General features: G+C 35.8%; 4 protein-coding genes across 7 annotated transcripts; 3 read left to right on the forward strand and 1 right to left on the reverse strand.

Annotated features, from left to right (window-relative positions):
• Window positions 1-1,019: 1,019 nt before the first annotated feature.
• LOC125205857 (uncharacterized acetyltransferase At3g50280-like) lies at window positions 1,020-2,730 on the reverse strand. Its single transcript, XM_048105020.1, has one exon. It carries the CDS (start codon window positions 2,655-2,657, stop codon window positions 1,200-1,202), a length of 1,458 nt encoding a protein of 485 aa, XP_047960977.1. The 5' UTR covers window positions 2,658-2,730; the 3' UTR covers window positions 1,020-1,199.
• Window positions 2,731-11,823: 9,093 nt separating this feature from the next.
• On the forward strand, window positions 11,824-13,140 carry LOC125210325 (protein ALP1-like). Its single transcript, XM_048109885.1, has one exon. It carries the CDS (start codon window positions 11,824-11,826, stop codon window positions 13,138-13,140), a length of 1,317 nt encoding a protein of 438 aa, XP_047965842.1.
• Window positions 13,141-13,469: 329 nt separating this feature from the next.
• LOC125203940 (peroxisomal nicotinamide adenine dinucleotide carrier-like) lies at window positions 13,470-17,923 on the forward strand. Of its 4 annotated transcripts, none has more exons than XM_048102463.1 (12): window positions 13,470-13,629; window positions 13,713-13,858; window positions 13,941-14,015; window positions 14,100-14,174; window positions 15,248-15,309; window positions 15,399-15,453; window positions 15,543-15,644; window positions 16,338-16,406; window positions 16,477-16,587; window positions 17,079-17,147; window positions 17,415-17,466; window positions 17,642-17,923. In XM_048102463.1, the coding sequence occupies exons 1-12, from the start codon at window positions 13,590-13,592 to the stop codon at window positions 17,836-17,838; spliced, it is 1,053 nt and encodes a 350-aa protein (XP_047958420.1). In that variant the 5' UTR covers window positions 13,470-13,589; the 3' UTR covers window positions 17,839-17,923. The 4 variants fall into 4 exon arrangements, with proteins under 4 accessions (XP_047958420.1, XP_047958445.1, XP_047958437.1 ...); XM_048102480.1 differs by having other exon boundaries at window positions 13,471-13,629; window positions 13,749-13,858; XM_048102472.1 differs by having other exon boundaries at window positions 13,474-13,602.
• Window positions 17,924-18,539: 616 nt separating this feature from the next.
• On the forward strand, window positions 18,540-21,465 carry LOC125213269 (signal peptidase complex subunit 2-like). Its single transcript, XM_048113719.1, has 5 exons — window positions 18,540-18,729; window positions 18,856-19,007; window positions 19,243-19,324; window positions 20,964-21,106; window positions 21,180-21,465. The coding sequence occupies exons 1-5, from the start codon at window positions 18,625-18,627 to the stop codon at window positions 21,274-21,276; spliced, it is 579 nt and encodes a 192-aa protein (XP_047969676.1). The 5' UTR covers window positions 18,540-18,624; the 3' UTR covers window positions 21,277-21,465.
• The last annotated feature ends 1,364 nt before the right edge of the window (window positions 21,466-22,829 follow it).

A 22,829-nucleotide genomic window follows, 5' to 3' on the forward strand; every position in this document is an offset into this window, starting at 1 on the left:
AATGCAATGGGCTGTTTTTATGTGCTAGTAGTTGGGGAACATGGTCGAGCATCGATAGTGCCACTTCATTTTTGCATCTTTATTGATGTGGAGTACTATACTTGTCTAATTTCCAACATAACTTTATTTCTATGGTAACCCACGAAAAGGCCAACAAGAACAATAACAATAAAATGAAATAAAGCTATATCTTTAGCATCAATAAACATTTTGAGATTATTCATATTTATAAAGGAATATAGCTGCAAAAAACCATGAACATTTCCCGAAATTCGGTATTTCCCACTAAACTTAAAAGTAGCGGGAAATACCATGAATTTTGGGTGATGTCTCGATTTCCCATAATTTTAGGAAAATTTTAATTGCAGTTGCTACCCACACGTCCTACGTGTAACCCCTAGACGCGAAACAATTTCTATGATGAATTAAAATTGGCCAAAAAATTAACTAATGTTAGAAAATACTATGCTTACAAAAATGGGTAAGGTGAATTAAATTTGGCTTAAAATTAACTTCCTTATAAATACGTATTTCTCACCATTTTTATAATTCAAGGAAAATACTAAATTTTAGTAAAAGTTTATAACTAATTTATAGTACTTAGTTGCACATCATGAATATGAAATATCACGTGTATTATTGTGAGTATAATATTATCAACCCTTTGAAAATTGATGGGCTAATTGGAATCTTTGATTAAATACTAAGTCAACCAGCTTAAGCTTGTATCTTGTCATGATCTCTCACTATTCATATTTGGACTATTTATTGACACAATTCTTATGTTCTTCACAAAATAATAGGAGCATCTTTAATTACACCTAACTATTTATAAATGCTTACGAATTTGAGGGTGGCCGTTGACCCTTTTCTCGAAGGGACGAAGGCGACCGTTGATAGGTCTAAAGTGATTCGAACTTTCGATCTATTATTTTTTATGAGAAATATTTTACAAATTATATTTAATCATCAATATCATTTGTTTCAATAATTTGTACTCCAATTAACGGCTAAAGCTCTAGAAAAAAAAAATTAGATTGGCACATTGGAATTAAATATAGATTACATAGAGTGGAAGAAAATAGAATCCGAAAAGAAAATTTATGTCACAAATTTGTCAATCACATCCTCATTTTTTTTTCCTTTTTCATTTTTTTTTCTTATTACATAGTAGTACTAATAAAATAATAATATGGTGACTAATAATCAGATACGTATTGCATAAATTCCGGGTCGGATAGGAGGCCCGCCATAGTGTCCGGAGCCAAAACTACCTCCAAATCGACGGTTCCGTTCCCTTCGCGGCCCGGAAAGGCCGAAATCTTTCCGTCAAATTTATTGGCGCGGCCGCTCCGGACCGCGACGGGCCGACCCCACCCGAAATCATTCTCGTACATGGGGAACCGGGGCGAGCTCCCCATCGTGATCATCGCCCCATCGAAATTCCCCAACGGGAAGCACCGCGGGTCCCGCTCCCAGGCCTCCACGTACTTCCTCACCGTGGCGCCGTCGTGCGCCACCACGTTCCTATTCAGCTGCTCGGCGCACCACCGGAGGTCCCTCCCCAGGACCTCCCCGGCCGCCGCCTGCGTCGGGATGCTCTGGATCGCGTTCCCGAAGTACAGCGGCTCGAGCCTCGGCTCGAGCCGGTGCCGGCAGTTGACCGCCATCCGGAACGTCGTCGTTTTCGCCTCCGGAAGCTTCCTGGCGCGGGTGACCCCGCGCCAGAGCAGCGCGCACAGCGATTGAAAAGACGAGATCTCAACCGCCGCCGCGGCCGCGGCGGGCGCCGTTTCTCGAGAAACGGCGCTCCTGAGCCAAGCTAACGGCGTTAGCTTGCCGTCAGGGTTTTTCAACGTGTCGTTGCTGTGCTTCCCCATCAGCTCAGCGATGTCAATTCCGTTTCCCTCTCCTTCAAATTTCTTATTGTTAACCGCCGATTTAAGCCTCTGAATCGATTGCTTACTGAATCGGAAAATCCTCTCCCTCACCGGCGAATCGCTCGAGAAGGTCACGCTCGGGCCGCCCTCCGGCAGCCGGAGCACCGCCGGAGATATCAAAATCGACTCGCGCCTAAAATCCGGCGCCCTAGAAATCCGCCTCAATCCGCGGCTGATCTCCGCGAAGCTATTGAAGAAATTCCAGAACGAAGTCCCGTCCACGACGGCGTGATTCACCGCACAGCCGATGAAAACTCCGTCGGCGAGCTCCGTCACCCTAACCGCCAGAATCGGCCGGAAATGGCCGTCGTAGCTCACCGTCAGATCGAACGGAAAAAATCGCCTAAACTCCACCGGCAAATCACCGTCGCCGGAAAGCCCTAGCAAATCTCGGATTTCCAGATCTGCAGCATACGAATGCGAGAATTCAACACCGGCGTCGTTGCAGGAAACGTAGACGTATCCGTCGGAATCGGTGGTGAGGCGGCCGGCGAGGGGCGGGAATTGAGATAGCGCGGCGGAGAGGGCGGTTTTCAGGTGAGAAATGAGCTCCGGCGCGGCGAGAGGGGGGCGGGTGAAGAGGCAGCCTTTCTGAATGTAGTGGCAGGAGAGCATGGGGAGATCGGAGACGGAGAGCTTGAGATCGGCGAGAGAGGAGGCGACGTCGGGGAAGACGGTGCAATTGGAGAGGATCGGGAGCGGCGACGGCGAAATCATGGTGGTTTTGAGTTTCGATCGCTCTCTCTCTCTCTCTGTTTGTGGATTGGAAGGGAGTGAGAGTGATGGGGAGAGTGGGGGCGCGGGGGGTATTTATAGGGGTGGAGGGTTCATGCATTTGATGTGTTTGAAATTTTGGTGGTGGGTGATATTGTTGGTTATATGGGGTGATGATGTTTTTTTTATTTTTTGTATTTTGGTTTATGGATTTTGGTTGACTGAATATTTTATTGATGAAGGGGTGCTCAAAGGGTAATTGGTTGGCACGTGTACAACTATGGCGTTATATGCGGTAGAATGCTCTAACTAGACCTACCCAAGGTTTATCGAACCGCCAGTTAGAACCGAAATCGTAATCGGCGGTTACGGTTCCGAACTGAAACCGTGAGAATTTATCCGAATCAAAACCGTCGATTTTTAAACCGTGGTTCGGTTCAATTTCAAAATTTTTCGAACCGAAATCATGCCGGAACTGCCGGTTCAAATCGGAACGGCGAAAAACCGTGAAACCAAGTCGGAATCGCAGAAAATCGTCGGTTCAGAACCGTGAAAAACCGTAAAAAGCCGTCGGTTCGGAACCAAAACCGAAACCGATAGTTTTGGAACCATAACCGTAACCGCGAAACACCCTCACGGTTCGGTTCCGGTTCAACAATTTCTAAAACCGTAACCGCCGGTTCTTGAACCTTGGGCACATCTGGCTCTAACTATTTAATTTTTGAAAAAAATACTTATATAGGAGATATTAGTAGATTTTAGTTGACTTGAATTTTAAAAAATATTTGATTTTATTATAGAAAATGAAATAAAAAATAGTGAATGGTGATTTATTTTTATGTATTAGAGTTTAATAATAAATTATAAGTGAAATGAGTTAGACGTGAGAATGTGAGATTTACTTGCTAAAATTAATAAAAATGAAATGAAAAATTTACTGGTGGATAGACGATAAAGGGAAAAAAAGATATTTAATGACGAGGGGAGGGAGTGAAATGTTTCGGATGTTTTTCATTACTATCTCATTAAATGTCTCGTATTGTTCTACTAAATTTTTAATTATATATAAAAAATGATATTCACGTTGCAATTAACTTTTTTTCTAGTAACAAAATTTTTGGTTGAAATTGAATACTCCATGATACAATTAACTTGATTATTTGACTGGATATCTTAATATTAATATTAAAATATTAGGAGTATAATTCAAATAAAACTAAATTTTGATGAAATTTTGTTAAAGTCTTGTGTTATAATTTTAAAAATGAAAAATAATAAAATTGGATTTGTTACCAATTCTTCCATAATGAAACTTTTGGCGAAATTATATGGAGTATGCTACTACAACTAAGGAATTATATGGACTTGAGTTAAATAACTATTCATAAAGAAAATAATGTCATTGATTGAAAAACATTAATAGTTTAATTTATTTGCAATTAATTTTATTCATATGCAATTTAATTATTTTAATGTGTGATAATTGCAAGCAAATCTACTCAAAGGGTGTTTTGTAAATCTAAAATTAAATTCTTCTCAGTGTAGCAAGTTGCATATATATCATCTGATTTATTACAAGTAGCTCGTAGCCTTAACTAGACATTACCATTGGAAATTGCATATTGCATATATTAACATATTAGCAAATAAATAGTAACAATAATTAATATTATTATAATTAATGCGCCGACTATTTACATTCTGTAAGCTGGTTGTCATTCCTCAAATCCCTATAAAAGTCGGCACAATGGAATCTATTAAATCTTACTTATTTATCCAAACCAAAATATTCATCCAATCCTAATTGTCATTATTTAATCTTAACCAAGCTTATGTTTGAGATTACCTGATCCAAAAAGTCGGTTAATTTTAATTTAATAATACTCTCCATAACCGTCTTTTCTGCTTTGTCGGCTTGCCACCTTATAATTGATTTAATATTAATCACATTTCATATAATTATTGGTCAATACTTATGTGGATTTTTATTTATTAATCAATGGTGGGGCTATTATTATATTTAGATGGGGTTTATTTAATTATTTTAGGGGTTTTGGCGTCTAAGTTCAATGGGGGTTAATATTTATATGTCCACGTGTGTGACAGTTAAGAACAACCCAGATGAAATAGTAGGCTGGATTAATGTTAATTAATCTCGATTAATAATTACTTTTGTGTACGTTCGAATCAAATTTAATTTGCCAATTTGGATGAATTTGTTTCTCGAGTGAATGGATGCTTTGAACTTTGCAGCATTACAGTTGTATGATTTGAACTTTGGAGTATATATGAATTATGATAATAGTTTTTTGAATAAAAATTTATGCAGTCCATAAAAGGGTACATTTGATAATAAAAATATGTATTAATGATCTTTTTAGCTAGTGATAATCGTACATAATTGTACGTACATAATCGAACTTTTTTAACATTTTATATTGAAAATCGATTTATGAACATTAATAGATTTAAAATAAATTCCATACTAATCATTTTGCAACACTTCGAAAAAAAATTAAAATTTTAACTTAAATATTTGTATATTTATGAAAAAACTTATTTTTTTTACTATATATTGTATAACTAATTCAAATGAAGCTCGGAATCATGTTACAATTTAACATAAAATTTCTATATCACTCCTTTCTTATTGCTACGTACTAATACAATAAATAATATGATTAATTTTTAAGTAAATTTAAGGATATTATGTACATGCACAATTTATGTACATTTATCTTTTCTCTTTTATATATATATAATGCTCAAATCTCTTTACATTTTTATCATTTTCTACTTATTATGAGACTCCAATAGAAGGTATACTAGTCATAGGAAATATTATATTTTTGACAAATTAATTAAATGTTTTACTAAATCATCACAATTTTTCGATACAAATTAAAATTAAAGTTATTATTATTATTATTATTATTATTATTATTATTATTATTATTATTATTATTATTATTATTATTATTATTATTATTATTATTATTATAGAATTACAAATAAAAACATGCTATTATTGAGAGTGTATTGTAGCTAGCAAATTAAAAAGGTAATCACAATATTTGAAATACTAGGTTGATAAATAACGAACTGATCAAGTCAATAAAGACGTTGATAGAGTTATCAACAGTATATATATACTTTTCAAAGGAGAGATATCATGCATGCAACAAAGGCATTACATATTTACTATAGTAGTTAGATTGAAGTCAATATAGTAATTATAGTTGGTAGATTGAAGTCAATATTGGTGCACCGTGCACAGGAAGTGTATGAACAAAGTGTGACAAATTTGAATTTGTAAGATTGTTAAACAAGCTAGAAGAAGATTTACCAAAATACCCTTACACAAGGTTCATATTATGGTCAGTTTCTACGACCACATGCTATGTTTATGTTAGATCCATTACGTGAGCATCATCGGTTATAAATATTCTCTCTGTTCCACGGTAAGTGAGTCATTTCACGAAGACTAAAAAATGAGGTCTTCCTCTTGTTGAAACTTGAAAGCTCCTTGCTTGTTTGTAGGATTTGTTAGGATAGCTTGTGTCATCGTTAATTTCTTCGTTCTTATCGTTATTTTTTCTTCTTTCATCTTGCTTTCCCTTATGAAGGGTGCTCCTTATTTCCTCTTTTGTTGAGTATTTTGTTTGTGTGCAATAATCAATTGTTTGACTTTGTCTTTTTTTTTTTAACTTTGGGTTACCATTTATGTAGGCTAGTAATAAACGAGAGCAATATTTACAAATGACATTTCAGAAAAATTGACAAGGTCATTCTTTTGTGTCTAAGTCTAGAATTCAGGAATTGAGCAGATTGTTCCAACTCAATACAATAAAGAATTAAGATTAAAAGTATATAATTATAATGAATGACTCCTAGTTCAATTTGTGTGACCTACTTTAATTTTTTAGCTGCATTCATGTATCTATCCTAATTCAAAACTAAATTATTTTTTTATTAGATAGATAGATTCCAAATTTGGCATCTCTCCATCCTCTCTTTGTTATGAATGGTTCAGACCACCAAACTACTACTAATCAAGTCAACTTTAATGCACTAACCATGATATTTTATTAAATACTGAATAATTTAATATTTATTCCATTTTATGGGTGGAAAAAATATTATTCAATACTATGTTGACCTGAAAATGGAACTTTTGGCAGTTTGAGCAGTTGGAAAAATATTAAAATAAAGTTCGCATGATAGATTTCTGGTTGATTAATGCAACCTGCCAAAATCCTCTGTATGTGCTTCGAAAAATATTTGATAATATTGTTTGCTCTAAATTGTGAAAGCATATTTTAATTTTTTAATCTTTGGCAGTATTCAAAATTATATAAATTAACGCATAATTATTTAAGCTCTACCCTCTCATCCAAAACTGGACTTTTTAATCTTAATACTAATATGTAAATTTTAAAATGAATTGATTTCAAGAAAATCCCTAGTCCAACAAATTAAGTAAACAAATTAAACAAGATTTATTTAAATAAAAATAGTAGAGATATAGTATTTGATTCAAAATAACTATGTACCTACCAACTATTAGTAATATTCTTCAATGAAAATAAACAAAAATAATATTGTCAAGAACCTAATGAAAATTAAGTCGTAGAAGAATAATACACTAGCAATATTCTAAATTTAGTGTGACATATATGAGTATGACGAATTTCTAAAGCATATTACACTAAACAATTATATATTTTGTCGCTTGACGCCCAATAATTGAATTAAAAATCCTACTGCACCAAGATCAGTTTAATTTAGTGATAATCTTCACAAACAAATGACATAAAATAGCTCTAGATTCTCATGACCCGAAACATTTTGTTTTAATTTTGTTCTAAATTATTTGTGACGATATAATCGAACTGTTTTTCAACTTCTTTGTAATTATACACTAAAAAAAAATTATCTTTTAGGGACAAAAAAAATTGAGACACAATTACTAAGTTTTTGAAAATTAACCATAATTTAGGATGCAAAAGAAAGCGTCCCTAAACATACGGTTAATTTTTATTTTTGTTATAAAAAAAATCTTAATCTTTTGCTGTTATATGACGCTTTTATTTATGTCCCTAATTTTGGTTGAAACACTAACACGAATGACATATTATAAATTGTTGATTGTATAATTAGATACACAAATTAGTGTCCTTAATAGTATTAAAAATCACTTTTACAATTAGTTTTGTTGTAGTGATAATATCAAGTTGGATTTAACTTTGAGTTAGATTAGATTAGAGCTATAATTAATCAAATATGCTGATCAATTAATATCGTCATCCCTCGAATATGTTGTCATCTCAACTATTTTTACATTTACAAATGTATATAGTAGTTTTGGATTAAATTCTTGATAAGATCAGTGATAAAAGTGACACTAATTAAGTAAACACGTCCAAGTTCCAACTCAATTCTATCTGGGAATTTTTTTTAAAAAGTATTATCCTGCTTATTAGGAGTATATCGAATCTTAAAAGTTAAGTTGAGATTTAATTTGAAAAGACAAGTCGATATATATTGTCTTAATTTATACTATACTAATAAGTATAGTATAAGAGGAACAAAATACATTTAACCTTATAAACTTTCATTTTATTATCCTAAAATGCAACTGATAACAAATTGATTAAAAAGTGATATGATATGTCCTATATGCAATTACATCCTTTTTTTCATTTTATGGGTTTATCCAGTAGTAGAGTGGTTAATGTCTAATTAATATCAAAGATATTATGTTTGAGTCATCATAATAAAATGAAATTTGAAATTTATATATCCAATTAGTAAATAAGAAGATATATGGTTTACCGTATTTAAGGGTTGTGGTGGAAAGTAAAATTCCAGTATTAGAGTGAAATCAAGTAAAATTGGTTTTTTTTTGAATAATAATATTCTAATCTAATCAAAAGTTTCCAAAAGGCATGAGGTCATGAACATATATACAATTGGCAAGAATTCAGAACATTTCACCTCTTCACTCCTCATTTTATGTTAGGTTCATGAATATTATAAATAGTGTTGTGCTATTCATGTTTCTTTTTATGATGGTTTAGTATAAAATATCAAGTTGGAATTATTTTTAGGAGAAATGCATTGAACAGCATATGGTATGAGGTTCCACATTGAGAATTATGAGAGGCAAAAGTTATGAAATGGTGTCATGTCAAAATATTTGGAAACTTGAGGTTGATGTGATAAGAAAACTATCTACAAAGTTGATTCTATTTTATGGGACAGGATTTGTTTTGTGACTTGGAAACTCTCGTACACTCCTCACGCACTATAAGTGACATTTAGTTAATATTCGAAAAAGTAATGTTGGTTAGATTTGAGAAGTGTTTTATAGAAATACAAAAAAATAGTTTTTCTATTGACGATAAGATTTTTATTGCGCAATCGGTATAGTAGGAGAGAAAGAATTCTTTCCCTCCATAAAAATAGTTAGTTATAGGCGACGTGAGCTTTAATATGCAATCGGTAACAAAAGAGAGAAAGTGAAAAACGGTGATAAAGTTTTCATAAATAGAAAACTACGACTAATTTCAATGAATCAATCAATATGAAAAATGAGACTATTTTTTCTGGATGAAGTGAGTATTAAATTATTGGGCTATTTGGTTTGGACTATTTATGATGTTATTTTGTTTAAAATAGAATATTCTTGGTCATGTCTCAAACCATCAAATTCTAGCTATATTTTTCATAAATGATAGCACTGTAATAGAAAGTGTGTTGAAAATGTTATTGGCACGTGGATCTTACTTTTATATATTAATTTTATATTAAAATATGAGTGAAATGAGTTAGTGGAATGTGAGATCTATTATAAAAATGGTAAAAGTGAAAGGTGATAAATTTTTAGAGATGAATTAAAATGGAAATAAGTCACAAATTTTTAGGAAAAGAGGAAGTATAATATTTTTAAATTATTACGTATTCAAATTGGAGGCCCCAAATCAGTTAGAGTTTTTGGCCCAAGTTAGAGAATCCAAATATTAATGTCAATGAACTGAGTTGACTCAAAAAGCCCAATAAGCTATAGTTAATTTGGAGACAATTCATGGATACTATTTTATAGTATTTGGACCATCCAAATCAAAGTCCATTAGAGCCCAAGATATCTCAAACATTTTGTAACGATTAATTATCTGAAAATACTAAAACAAATCGACATGCTTATGATACATAAGCTTGAGATCATTATAATTTTGACTAAAACTTTAAAAATTAAAATACAATCTCTTTTTATAAATTCAAAAAGAGTTGAGCGACTAACATGTAATCTAACGGTAATTTGTGTAATTTTTTAATTACAAAATGCGTAGCGGTCTTGCCTCGTGGATTACTCTAAATTTTGATATGTCCCACGACCTTGAAAATTCATTAGAGAAAAAAAAACACTATTTCGAAGTTATGGGTTTGTCTCAATTATTGCATAGTGAATTTTCTTTTGTGAAATTGTGTCTCATATGACAATCGATAAATCAAACGTGGATGTATAGCCGATAAATTAAATAATGTCGTTTATTTATAAAAAGAACGACATCGTTTGGTTGAACAATATATTAAATGTAGGTGATCAAAATATTTCATTATAGGATGATTGAGAACAATCATAACTTCATGATTTTCTTGGTTGATTTTTGAACTTGTGACAACCAAATTTCATGTTTTCTTGACAATTTGCCCTTAGTTCAAGTTACTTCCTTTTTTGTTGTTTTACTTTACTTTGCTTTAGCTTGGCCTGTAAATTTTACTATGGGGAATTTACCCTTATAAGTTTTATATTCTATTAAGAATATATTTATCTTCCACAATGACCAAATTCATGCTCAGCTTCATTTATGTTCTTAACCTCATATTCAAGCAGTGGCGGATCCAGGATTTACAAATGGAGGGGGCGAAATATATATTAGTAGGTTGGTTTAAGGTGAAAATACTTTTTTTATTTTCGGAGCGACGTCGGGGCAAACGGAGGGGCGAATATGGTACTACTAATTCATAAGATATACTCCCTCCATTCCGCTTAAGATGACACGTTTTTCTTTTCAGTTTGTCCCAACTAAGATGACACATTTCCTTTTTTAGAAATCTTCTCTCTCCAATTAATACACTCAACCACTTTTTCTCACTCCTATTAAAATATTCATCTTTCTTTATCTCTCTACTGTACTACTTACACCACATTTTATCTCTCCAATTAAACACTTTAACCAATAACTCCTAAAACCCGTACCGGCTAAGCAATGTGTCATCTTAGCCGGGACGGAGGGAGTATATAATATTTTTTTTTAAATGACTACTCCCTCCGTCCACGAATAGGAGTCCCGTTTTTCCATTTTGGTCTGTCCACAAATAGGAGTCCCGGTTCATAATTACCTTAAATAGTAAAAAGACTCCACATTCCACCAACTCATTCCACTCACATATCATTTAAAACTATTATATACAAGTGGGACCCCTATTCCACTAACTTTCTCCCACTCACTTTTCTTAACATTTCTTAAAACCCGTGCCGGATAGAAATGGGACTCCTATTCGTGGAGGGAGGGAGTATATATTAGAGCATGAATAACGCGCTGGGCCGGGCCGCAACTCGCGAGTCCCGGCCCGTGTTTAGCGTTGGAGGGGAGAGCGGCACGGCCCAGGCCGGTCCCTGAGGTTGCGTCCCGGGGCCTCTCCCTCCGTCACGTCCAGGCCGGCGATATGCGTGCCCGGGCCGCATCGGTTGTGGCCCATCCCGGCGTTATTTGCGTTCGGGCCGGGCCGCAAGTCCCTCCGATTTTTTTTTTATTTTTTTTTTAAAAATTCGAAAATTAATACTCCCTCCGTCCCAAGGTATTAGACCAACTTTCCTTTTGGGATGTCCCAACATATTAGACTCATTTCCTTTTTTAGCAAAAAGCATCTATCTTATTTTATTCTCCACCTACTTTTTTCTCTCTTCTCTCCTCTACTTTTTTCCCTCTCTCATACTTTACTCTCTCCACTTTAACTATTTAAATATCAATTCCTTAAATCATGTGCCCAAAAGAAGTGAGTCTAATACTCCGGGACGGAGGGAGTATATAAATATCACTCTTCCATCCATTTTCAAATCACTTCAACTTCATTCCCTCTCACTCACCATAAAATTCGAAAAATGAATCCTCGGCGTGAAGGCCAACGAGCAATCGAAGCTCAAATGGCTCGAATGTTAGAGACGGCGATGCCCGCAATCCAAGAAGAAATCAACAACGAGGTGGAACGCTATCAAGCTGCTATCCAAGCGTGGAACGAGCAACACGACCGGGTACCGCGTACTCGGATGTATATCCACCGAGACCGTGAACAAGCTGGTTTGCGGCTTTTCATGGATTATTTCTCTGCAGATCCTCGATGGAGTGATCAGATGTTCCGTCGCCGGTTCCGGATGCGGAGGAATGTGTTCTTGCGCATTGTCAACGCAGTTGTGGCTCGTGACGCGTACTTTATGCAAACCTTCGATGCTGTCGGGCGGCAAAGTATATCGACTTTACAGAAATGCACATCCGCCCTCCGCCAACTCGCTTACGGAACAGCTGCAGATATGTTTGATGAGTACCTCCATGTGAGCGAGCATACTGGACGCGCTTGCCTAGCCAAATTCTGTCGGGCAGTGATCGAAGCATTCAAGGACACATACTTGAGAAAGCCAACGTCCGACGATGTTCGCAGATTGGTGCGAATGCACGAGGAGAGGCACGGCTTCCCGGGGATGCTGGGCAGCATCGACTGTATGCACTGGCCGTGGAAGAATTGTCCAATGGCTTGGAGAGGAGCATTCACTAGCGGGCACAAGGGCTCGCATCCAACGATTGTGTTGGAGGCCGTTGCCGACCAACGGTTGTGGATCTGGCATGCCTACTTTGGAGTCGCTGGGTCGAACAACGACCTCAATGTGTTGAACGGGTCTCCATTGTTCAACGACTTGTGTGCCGGGCGAGCGCCTACCGTAGAGTTCACGGCCAACCACCGTCGGTACACTATGGGGTACTATCTGGCAGACGGGATCTACCCTAGATGGCCCGTGTTCGTGAAGACCATCACATGTCCGACTACGGATAGGAGGAAGTTGTTTGCCAAAAAGCAAGAGGCGGCTCGGAAAGATGTGGAGCGCGCATTTGGAGTTCTCCAATCACGTTGGGCTATAGTGAAGGGACCGGCCCGTGGTTGGCACCGTCCGCTAATCGCCGACATCATGTATGCATGTATCATAATGCATAACATGATCGTTGAGGACGAGGGAGACAACGCCACTGACTGGAGCGACGATCCGCTCGTCAGCGCCAGCAGTAGCTACACTGTCACCGATCCGATCGTGCAAGGTGTTCCTCCCGACGTGCGCAATGTCATGGCCCGTTCAGCGGCAATGCGCCAAGAAGATCAACACACACGCCTCCAAGCGGATCTAATTGAAGAAATTTGGAACCGCAATTGACTTATGTTTTAAATTTTTTTTTTTTCGAATTTTTAAATTTCAATGTTGTAATTTTCTATTTTCCGACTGAACAATGAATTTTCTCGGTTTTAATTGTTCAACGTATTCTATTTTACGATTAAAATATGTTGTGAATAGTGCAGATGAATAGTTGTGGCCTGAGTTGTGGCCCGAGTTGTGGCCTGCGGTGTTAGATGAGTTGTGGCCTGGAACCCCTAATTTGAGGGAATGATGACGTGGAGGAGACTTGCGGCCCAAATCCAGGCCAGGGTTATTCATGCTCTTATCCATTTATTAAATGTTTTTATTATCTTAGAACATAACTCGTGCCCGCCAATGAGCTCCGTTGGCTGAAGAGGTGGGAGGCTCAAAGGAGACGGCGGAAGTGGCGGAGGAGGGGAAGGCGAAGCGCACTAGTGTTTTCGTCTTGCTATAATGCGCATATATATATGCATCATTGCAGTAGTGGAGTCTCTGTGGACTTCCACTGTGAAATTCTGAATTTTTTATTCACAACATTCAAACACACAGATCATGAGTTCTACTCATTTTTTATTCTTTTCTCACTTCAGATCTGGTTTCCTCTCTCTTCCATTCCCCAATTTCAGCACCTCTCCAGATTTTTGGAGCTATGTCCGACCCCGAAGCTCTGATCGACGGCCTAGTCGGCGCCGGCGGTGGATTTATCGCTCAGCTCGTCACATATCCTCTCCAAACTGTAACGAATTTTTGTTTTTTCATTTTCACCGCTTTCAATTCCAGCTGTAAATTGTTGATGATATGATATTTCGTTTTGTTAGGTAAATACTCGGCAACAAATAGAGAGGGATCGGAATGTGAGGAGGAAATTTGGGGCTTTGGAACAAATGTATCATGTAATCTCTCTCTCCTTTGGTCTGATTTCTAAATTTTAGTGTTGATCTAATGCTTCACTTTCTGGATTATGGAATCATGTGCAGATTGTAGAGCAGGAAGGGTGGGAGCGGCTCTATGGAGGATTCGCTCCGTCGCTCGTCGGCATTGTGACGTCTGAGGTCAGTTTTCGACTGCTTTTACTGCATTTTTTGATAGAATTGTGGCGAATTGGTGGATTAGCTTTGGGAATTGCTCACTCCGGCCACAACTAGGAGTCGTAGACACGGATTTTAAGAAATGCGATTTGAAAAATATAATGGAATGTTAGTGAAATGAATTAGTAGAAAGTTGTGACGTCTGAGGCCGGTTTTTCAACTGTTTTTATTGCATTTTTTGATAGAATTGTGCGAATTGGTGATTAGCTTTGGGAATTGCTCACTCCGGCCACAATTAGGAGTCGTAGACACGAATTTTAAGAAATGCGATTTGAAAAATATAATGGAATGTTAGTGAAATGAATTAGTAGAAAGTTGTGACGTCTGAGGTCAGTTTTTCAACTGTTTTTATTGCATTTTTTGATAGAATTGTGGTGAATTGGTGATTAACTTTGGGAATTGCTCACACCGGCCACAATTAGGAGTCGTAGACACGAATTTTAAGAAATGCGATTTGAAAAATATAATGGAATGTGAGTGAAATGAATTAGTAGAAAGTTGGAATTACCTACCATTTCGAGTGAAAGTATAGGAGTAACTATTTATGGCTGTAGGAATTAGGTATACTCTTTTTAGGATTACATACTCACTATTTCATCACTTTGGGGACTTTACCAATTTTAATACAATATTGATAAAGTATGAGCGAACAAAATGTAATTGAGATAGTGTCAATTGATAGTGGAAGTTATAGTAGTAGTAGTAGTAGTGGAACCTTAATGTTTAATAAACAAAGTTCACAAAAATAGTATCATTCACACAAGGTCGTGTTTGGGGTGATCAAGGCTCTTGCCAGTGGGGTATCCGAATGCAGCGTGGCGCTGCCAATGAGTGCGGCAGTATGGTAGTCCAGGGAAGGGGCAGGGAGAGAACGGTGATAAGCTGGGTGGGGAAATGCTCTTCTTTTCTCTTGTTGTATGTGATACAGAGTTGAAGGCGGGTGGTCCGTTTATCTCCATAAGATGTCTGCAAAAGCAGCACAACACATAGCTGTGTATCACTATGGCTCTTATGTAATTGCTACTCATATTTTACAGGGTGTTCACAATTATTTCTATCAGAAATTCAGGAACAAGGCTGAGACCACTGCTCTGGCTGGGTAATATAGACTCTTTCCCTTGTTGTATTTGGATGTAGATTTCATTTTGCATAAGGCGACTGATGACAATTAAAACTTTCCATTAACAGGTGTGTAAGTGCGCTGTTGACGAATCCTATTTCGCTGGTCGTGACTCGCATGCAGGTCATGATTCATCCTTTATCCTTAACGCTTCAAACAATGGGACAATATCGACCGTTTACCCTTATGCCTGTTCTTGGTAAAAACTGCAGACTCACACAAAGAAAAACCAACTGAATCATACAGATTTGCTGTCTCCCGAGGATGTGATTCCTTCTGAAGACGAACCTCCTCCCTTTGGTATTAACCTTGCGGTAGGTGCACAGTTTCAATCTCTATATTGGAATTACTTCTTTGGCTTAGACTGTAAATTCTTCTGTGGTTGATTATCTGAATCCAAATAGGTGGATGATAGTTTTTATGTTGTTTCTCATAAGTTTCTTTACCTCTTTTTTGTTATTGTAGTTGTTTGATTAATAAGTTTTTTAGTAGTATTCAGTTTGATAAAAGTTGGTACAACTCTCTCACATAAGTCTCTTTTATCCTCACTTCCTTAGTACCCTTCAAATTTTAGTGATCTTTATTACTTTTAGGGGAAATTGCCAGAAAAACTATGTATTTTGATCAAATTCTAGTTTGTTCCACGACTTTAAAACTCGGTCGTAAAAACTATGAATGTGAACGCTTAATTTGGGTTAAATATTGTATGAAATCCATCTGAATAATTCTACGAATACGTGATTGCTTGTGAATGTTATCATTTTTACTAGTATCAAATAACTCAACCATGTCATCAATTTGAAAGACGTGTGCGTCGAATCAATGACATATTACAAAATGAAAATTGGAAGTTTTTGTCATGAGAAAATTGTTAAAATTCTAATTTTTATGACTGATTTTTAGATTTTATAGGGCACATTCATATTTGATAAAAATTTATGGTTTTTCCAGCAATGACATAAAATGAATTTAGACAGACTTGGCTTCATATATGTTCTTATCCTCAGATTCAAGAAGTCTATGGTGAGAGGGGAGTCTTGGGATTTTGGAGAGGTGCTTTGCCTACACTTATCATGGTATGTGCAAAGTTACTCTAAATTTAGGTGTTTTGGCTAAGGAATTTATTGATAATGCTTGGTGTCTCAGGTAACCAAACCTTCTATACAGTTTATGTTGTATGAGCCTCTCTTGAAGGAGCTGAAGAAGCGAAAGCGGCTTTCAAGCGATAAGCATAACCGTGACGCCACTAGCCTTGAGGTAATTTTTCATATCTCTCACATTTTGTCATTTTGTCATTTCGGGTTGTATCCTAATAGAGGTCACATTTCACTTTTACTAAATGGTATATATAAGTCTCACGTTCCATTAATTTATGTAAGTGAGCCACATTTTATTAAAATTTTCAGCTCAGGTTACTTACATTTCTTAAAATCTATGTCGGAAAATACTAAGACTCCTATTGCCGGACAAAGGGAGTATTTTGCTACTCTCTCTGTCCCACAAGAGTATGCACTTTTATTTGGGCACGAATTTTAATGCGTAATTGATAAAGTAAGATAGTGATAAAGAGAAAAAGTAATTAATTATTGGTCAGTGGAGAATGGGTCTCACCTCATTAGAGATAAAAGAGTTTCCAAAAAGAAAGTGCATACTCATGTGGGACGAACTAACTGAAAATGAAAGAGTGCATACTCTTGTGGGCCGGAGGGAGTATTTGGTCTTAAACATTACTACATCATCATGGTTAGATTTTTTTGCTGGAAACTTTGGCAAACCTTGGAGCTACAGTTATGACGTATCCTCTTCTTGTTATCAAGGTAACACCTATATATTCTTATGTAGTGATTGCAAATACTCTGCTGACATCCTGTTATACCATTGAAGTTGAGTCGTATTTCATTTTAATCAACCCATTCAGGTGAGCTTAGTTTTCTTTTTCAGAACGAGATTTTATGCAATGTTGTTTTACGAGTTAGGTAGCATTTCTTTTCAACTAAAGTGGGACACATGAGAATATTCATTAGAATTTAGCATGCTGTTTCCTTCCAATATTTTAACATTACTTGAGGTCTATTATATCGCAGTCACGACTTCAAGCAAAGCAAACAGTTGAAGTCGAAAGACATCGATACAAAGGTTAATTTGTTATGAATTTTTTTTGTTTTGTCACTTGCATGAGAAACATATATATCCAACATTCACATAGAAATTGACTTAAGGATCGTTTGATAGGGAAGATGAGATAAGACAAAATATGATAAAAAAACAGCACATTATAGGTCAGATAACTCTTATATTTGACAATGTATAGGCACGGTGGATGCTATCGACAAGATGATACGCTACGAAGGTTGGTACGGTTTCTACAAAGGGCTGAGCACAAAAATCGCACAAAGCGTGCTTGCAGCTGCTCTTCCTTTCTTGCTCAAGGAAAAACTTGTCCAGGGCGTCCAATGGGTGCTATTAAAGGCTGGCATTCTCTTTTTCAAATTCATATGGTCTCTTTAACAATAACTTATAAAATATTCCATTTGTCCCATGTTATTACGCTTGTATTCTTATGTCTCATTATAAGCAAATTTGTCCCATGTTATTATGCTTGTATTCTTATGTCTCATTTTAAGTAAATCGTATTAATAATAACTTATACTTCCTCCGTCTATGAAATATTGTCCAAGTTTGACTTGGCACGAGTTTTAAGAAATATGAAGAAAAGTGAGTTGAAAAAGTTAGGAGAATGAGGGTCCCATATTTATATATTAGTTTTATAATAGAATATGAGTGTAAAGAGTTAGCGGAAAGAGAGGTCTATTCACCAAAAATAGGAAACAAACAAAAAGAAAAGAAAAAAAAACAAAGTTGACAACTTTTTACATACGGACAATATTTCATGGACTGAGGGAATAGTAAAATATGAGTGAAATAAGTTAGTAAACTGGGACTCCTAAAGTGGAATGGAAGGAGTATTAGTTTTATAATAAAATATGAGTGAAATAAGTTAATGGAACGTGAGACCTATTATCATTTATAGTAAAAAGTGGAAGTGGAAGGACGGAAGAAAATGGCAAAAGTGGACAATTAATGTGGAACGGGGAGTACTTATAATTTTCCTTAAGCCCAGCCCATTTCAATCCCAATCGGGCCGACCCGGATAAAGCCCAGCCCAATTATGACAAATTAACAATACACAATAGTGTAAATGTCGTCTCTTTCTTCCATCACTCACACTGTAACTGAAGAATCAATTCATTTTCAGTTTCAGACAATAAACCCTAAATCCAGAAATCAGAGAGGATGCAGGAGAAGAAAGTGGAAAATCCAGCCAACAAGACCCCTAAGAAGGCCAATCTACTCGATCACAATTCCATCAAACACCTCCTCGATGAATCCGTCACTGAGGTTTGCCAATTTCACGAATTTTCACGATCAATTTTGGGGATTTTATCGCAATTTTAGATTTTGCGTCGTTTTTGAATGATTTGATTCGGAATTGACTTCGATTTGCCTGGTTTTCATCGGTTGTAGATCGTGACGAGCAAAGGCTATCCCGAAGATGTGAGGATGAGTAACATTCGGTTGCTGATTGGGGCGATCATCATTGTTATTGCCGTCTTCGCCCAGTTTTACAACAAGAAGTTCCCCGAGAACCAGAACTTCCTCATCGGTTGCATCGTTTTATATCCTTTCTCATTTGCCTAATTTGTTAAGCTCAAAGATTTTTTTGTTTGCAATTGGGGATTGATAATTTGATAGAGCATTTCTATAATCACTGAGATGGAAAAAACATTTTTTGGTACCTTTGCATTTAAATATATGTAATTAAGCAAAAAACATGAAGGAATTTTATCATTTGAGGATTCATTTATCTGTGTTAGAAAACTGTTTTGTTTGTTTGATCCTTGACATTGGCAAGTATGTTTTGTTCAATGGGATATTGCAACTGATTATAAACCTGAAGCAAAAGAATGCAATTCTATTCACCTATCCTCCACCTGTAAGTTCTAACCTTTTTTCTCTGTTATGGACTTTATATGCTTAATTCAGTTTGCTTTTCATTCTATGGGATTTGAAGTACCACATAACAATGATTAGTATTCCAAATTGTAATCTTTTCTTGTTTTGTTTTTAAATTAGTACTGGTTGAATATCTGACAGAGTTGTTTTTGGCATGATGTGAGTTATGTTTGCCATTTGGTTTCTTGATGTGTTTCTTCATTTTTGAACAAATTACGATCACCTGCTTGCACTCTCAACACTTGTTGCTTCATGTAAAAATGATGTTAAACATTTGGCATTGGTCTTCAAAATTATGTTTTGATCTTTTACCTGTTTATGTTCTTTTGCTTATCCTGAAGCATGTGAATGATAAAAGTGGTTTTTTTTATTTGTAATGTTGATATTTTATCTAGAGAGCATTCTTGGTCTTTTGCTATTAAAATGGGCCATTTGCTATTTTTCTAGAAATGATTGTTTTTTATCTTTGTCTTCATTATACACTTAGTCACTTAGAATATTCTTGATATCAGTGGTAGAGCTTCATTATAGCAAGATCCATCACTTAAAATGTCTTTGCATCACATTGAAATTTTATTTTAAACTAAATAGTGAGATTGCCTCATGTTCCTGGAAGCAAATGAACTTTTCTTTGTATCACATAGGCTAATGTCGAGTTCTAAATATGGTTTGATATACATAGCCAGAGCATGGGAATATTCAGTTTTTTTAATATTAGTTGCTTTAATCAACTATGAGATTTTGTAAAGGAAAATGCTGGCCTTTGGTCTCAACTTGGTTTATCCTGCATATGTGTATAAGTACATTCCAAGTGGCAATTTCATCCCACATTTAATTTTTTATATTTGCTTCGAATACTAGATTTCACTTGTTATACTTGCTTCATAATATATGTGGTGTAATCGTTACCAGAGCAAAAGATAATGTCAAACTGGGGAAACTGTACGTAAATAGTTAGACGATATGGGATTGTTGAGATTCCTTACACATAAAAGTTTGTAGTTATAATGTTTACACTCTCTTACTATCCGGATTACCAGGCCTAGAACCTGAGGTTTGCATAGCAAACTGGTCGTATTAGGTTTGTGAGATCTTGGATGAGTTTTTTTGTCATGTATCAGCTGACATGGGTTGCACATTTCACTTTTAATATTTCTTAGAATTTGAATCTCAATGCTATATTTTTGAGTGCTCAAGATTATGTCGTTTCTAGTCCCCATTTTGACTATTAAAAACTTAGGTTAATTTTATTTTGACCTTTTTTGAGAGCTCGAGAGGATGTATTAATATGGAAGTTGTTAAGGCTTTCAGTTATTCATGTTGTCTTCTTATCTTAGCTGTTTATGGTTATCCATAAATTGAAAGGCACATCAAGTCTCTCACGATTCCATGAATGTTCGATTTTTATTACTAACACTATCTAGGTGCCGGGACCAGGTTGAGAAATTTTTGTATTCAGACGTACTTCTGTGTCTGTGTTTCACTCTGCTATCATTCAGAATCAAATTCTTATTTTAGAATTAGGTTATGAATAAAGAATTCATAAACCATGATTATCTACTTGATCTTTTTTCATATAGAGAGAAAACTGAATCTTATCTGCTGAATTGTTTCGACAGGATTCTTTCAACTCTACCGGGTTAGTAGTAACTTCTAAGATGCCAAGATTCTCGGACATGTATACACTCACAATAGCCAGCGCAGACCCCCAGTCGATATCTGCAAAGCCACCAGTTGAATTCACCAAAAGCGTGACTAAGTGGTAATCTCTCGACTTTCCCCCAGCCACGAACGACCACATTCTTGATGCTAATATTGCTTATATACTTTTGTAGGTTCACCAAGGATGGAGTCTTGGTAGAGGGCCTTTTCTGGAAGGACGTCGAAGGTCTGGTAAATGATTATGCCAAAGAATCTAAAAAGAGCAAATAAATTTCAACTTGTAGCATATACCAATGGATCTTGTTGCTAGATATATGAGGACTAGTTTAATTGACAGTGATTGAAAGTGAGAGCTCTCTCTCTTGAATGGATTTTGCATTATTACTATGCTGATCAAAGGGGTAGGATTGCTGATATAACTCTGATTGAATTGTTACAAGTGAAAATACTTAAACTCTACTGTGTTTTAGATCTATATCTGCAGTTTCCATGATGTTTCTTGTTTTTCTATGGATAAATAAATAGAAAATTTAAAGGCTACATCACGGTGGACTTGAATAGTCTCATAATGTTTCTTGTTGATATCATTAATTTTATAAAATTCATAAAAATTAAAGATTGATTTGTTCATTTATCTATGATTGAAAATAAATGAATGATAAACAAATCAAATTTTCATTTGAGTACTCCTATAAATTAAAATAAATAGGTAATGTAGACTATATGAGAGCTATGAGTAGATATGCCCACGGTTCGTAAACCGGCGGTTCCGGTTCAGAATTTCGGTTTCAGGAAATGTGGAACTGGAACCGAACCGTGAGGCTATTTCACGGTTCCGGTTTCGGTTCGAAAACCGTCAGTTCCAAACTGACGGTTTTCACGGTTCCGAACCGCCGGTTTTTCGGCGATCTTTTATGGGTTTTCACGGTTCTGAACCGCTAGTTTCTGGCGGTTTTTCGTGGTTCGGGCTCGGTTTCACGGTTTTTCATGGTTCCGGTTTGGAACCGTCCGGAACCCGGTTCGTAAAATTTGAAACCAGAACCGGCCCATGGTTCAAAATATGGCGGTTACAATTCCGCGGTTAACCGCCGGAACCGAAAACCTTGGGCATCTCTAGCTACGAGCATTAAAATCATTATGTACACAATAAAGTTCTAAGTTCATAGTTAGGAAGATAAATCCACTTACTAGATTTAAAATATTAGTGCAAAATATATTTTTTTTTCTATTACTTATGGGCCCTACCAGAATATTTTTAAATTCATGCAACAAAACGTATATAAAATTCCTATTATCACAAGTACAATAATTACAAAGCTCATTTTATATAAGTGGATGTCAATATCCAAGCTTGTGATAGAAAATCATGTGTGGGCCCTTATATATTCATAACCACTTAATTAAAAACTAATTATGCTGACTTCTGACATGTATATGATACTATATTCTAATTATTAATTAAACACATGAAAATTTGACTTCTTAGTCACTTATCATCTCTTTCTATGGGCGGTGTTCTTGTCTTATGAAGTGGTCTTTTATATTTGCCGTGTATAATAAACAATCATTAATTCACCTATTCTATTATTTAAGATAGAATTTCTTTAAGCACTAGTGGAGTTATAAAAGTAATAAAAATGGTATTCAAATTATATTCTTGGTTGAGATATTCCAAATTAAATGTTATACTTCTACTTTTGATAAAAATAAACTCTTAGACCTTAGTATTAGTCTCACGCTCCCTCTGTTCCATTATAGAGTCATTTTCTGTTTAGATACGTTCCATGATAATAGAGTTATTTTTCTTTTCAGTAAAAATCAGC

Source organism: Salvia hispanica, chromosome 1 (genome assembly GCF_023119035.1).
Source record: "Salvia hispanica cultivar TCC Black 2014 chromosome 1, UniMelb_Shisp_WGS_1.0, whole genome shotgun sequence".
NCBI lineage: Eukaryota > Viridiplantae > Streptophyta > Magnoliopsida > Lamiales > Lamiaceae > Salvia > Salvia hispanica.

Excerpts from the sequence above, each read along its gene's own strand:
- LOC125205857 (XM_048105020.1), bottom strand. The coding sequence starts at position 2,657 with ATGATTTCGCCGTCGCCGCTCCCGATCCTCTCCAATTGCACCGTCTTC.
- LOC125210325 (XM_048109885.1), top strand. The coding sequence starts at position 11,824 with ATGAATCCTCGGCGTGAAGGCCAACGAGCAATCGAAGCTCAAATGGCT.
- LOC125203940 (XM_048102463.1), top strand. The coding sequence starts at position 13,590 with ATGCATCATTGCAGTAGTGGAGTCTCTGTGGACTTCCACT. Across the intron at positions 16,588-17,078 it reads GTGACGCCACTAGCCTTGAG|ATTTTTTTGCTGGAAACTTT; the intron begins GTAATTTTTCAT and ends CATCATGGTTAG. Across the intron at positions 17,148-17,414 it reads ATCCTCTTCTTGTTATCAAG|TCACGACTTCAAGCAAAGCA; the intron begins GTAACACCTATA and ends ATTATATCGCAG.
- LOC125213269 (XM_048113719.1), top strand. The coding sequence starts at position 18,625 with ATGCAGGAGAAGAAAGTGGAAAATCCAGCCAACAAGACCCCTAAGAAG. Across the intron at positions 18,730-18,855 it reads TCGATGAATCCGTCACTGAG|ATCGTGACGAGCAAAGGCTA; the intron begins GTTTGCCAATTT and ends CATCGGTTGTAG. Across the intron at positions 21,107-21,179 it reads ACCAAAAGCGTGACTAAGTG|GTTCACCAAGGATGGAGTCT; the intron begins GTAATCTCTCGA and ends ATACTTTTGTAG.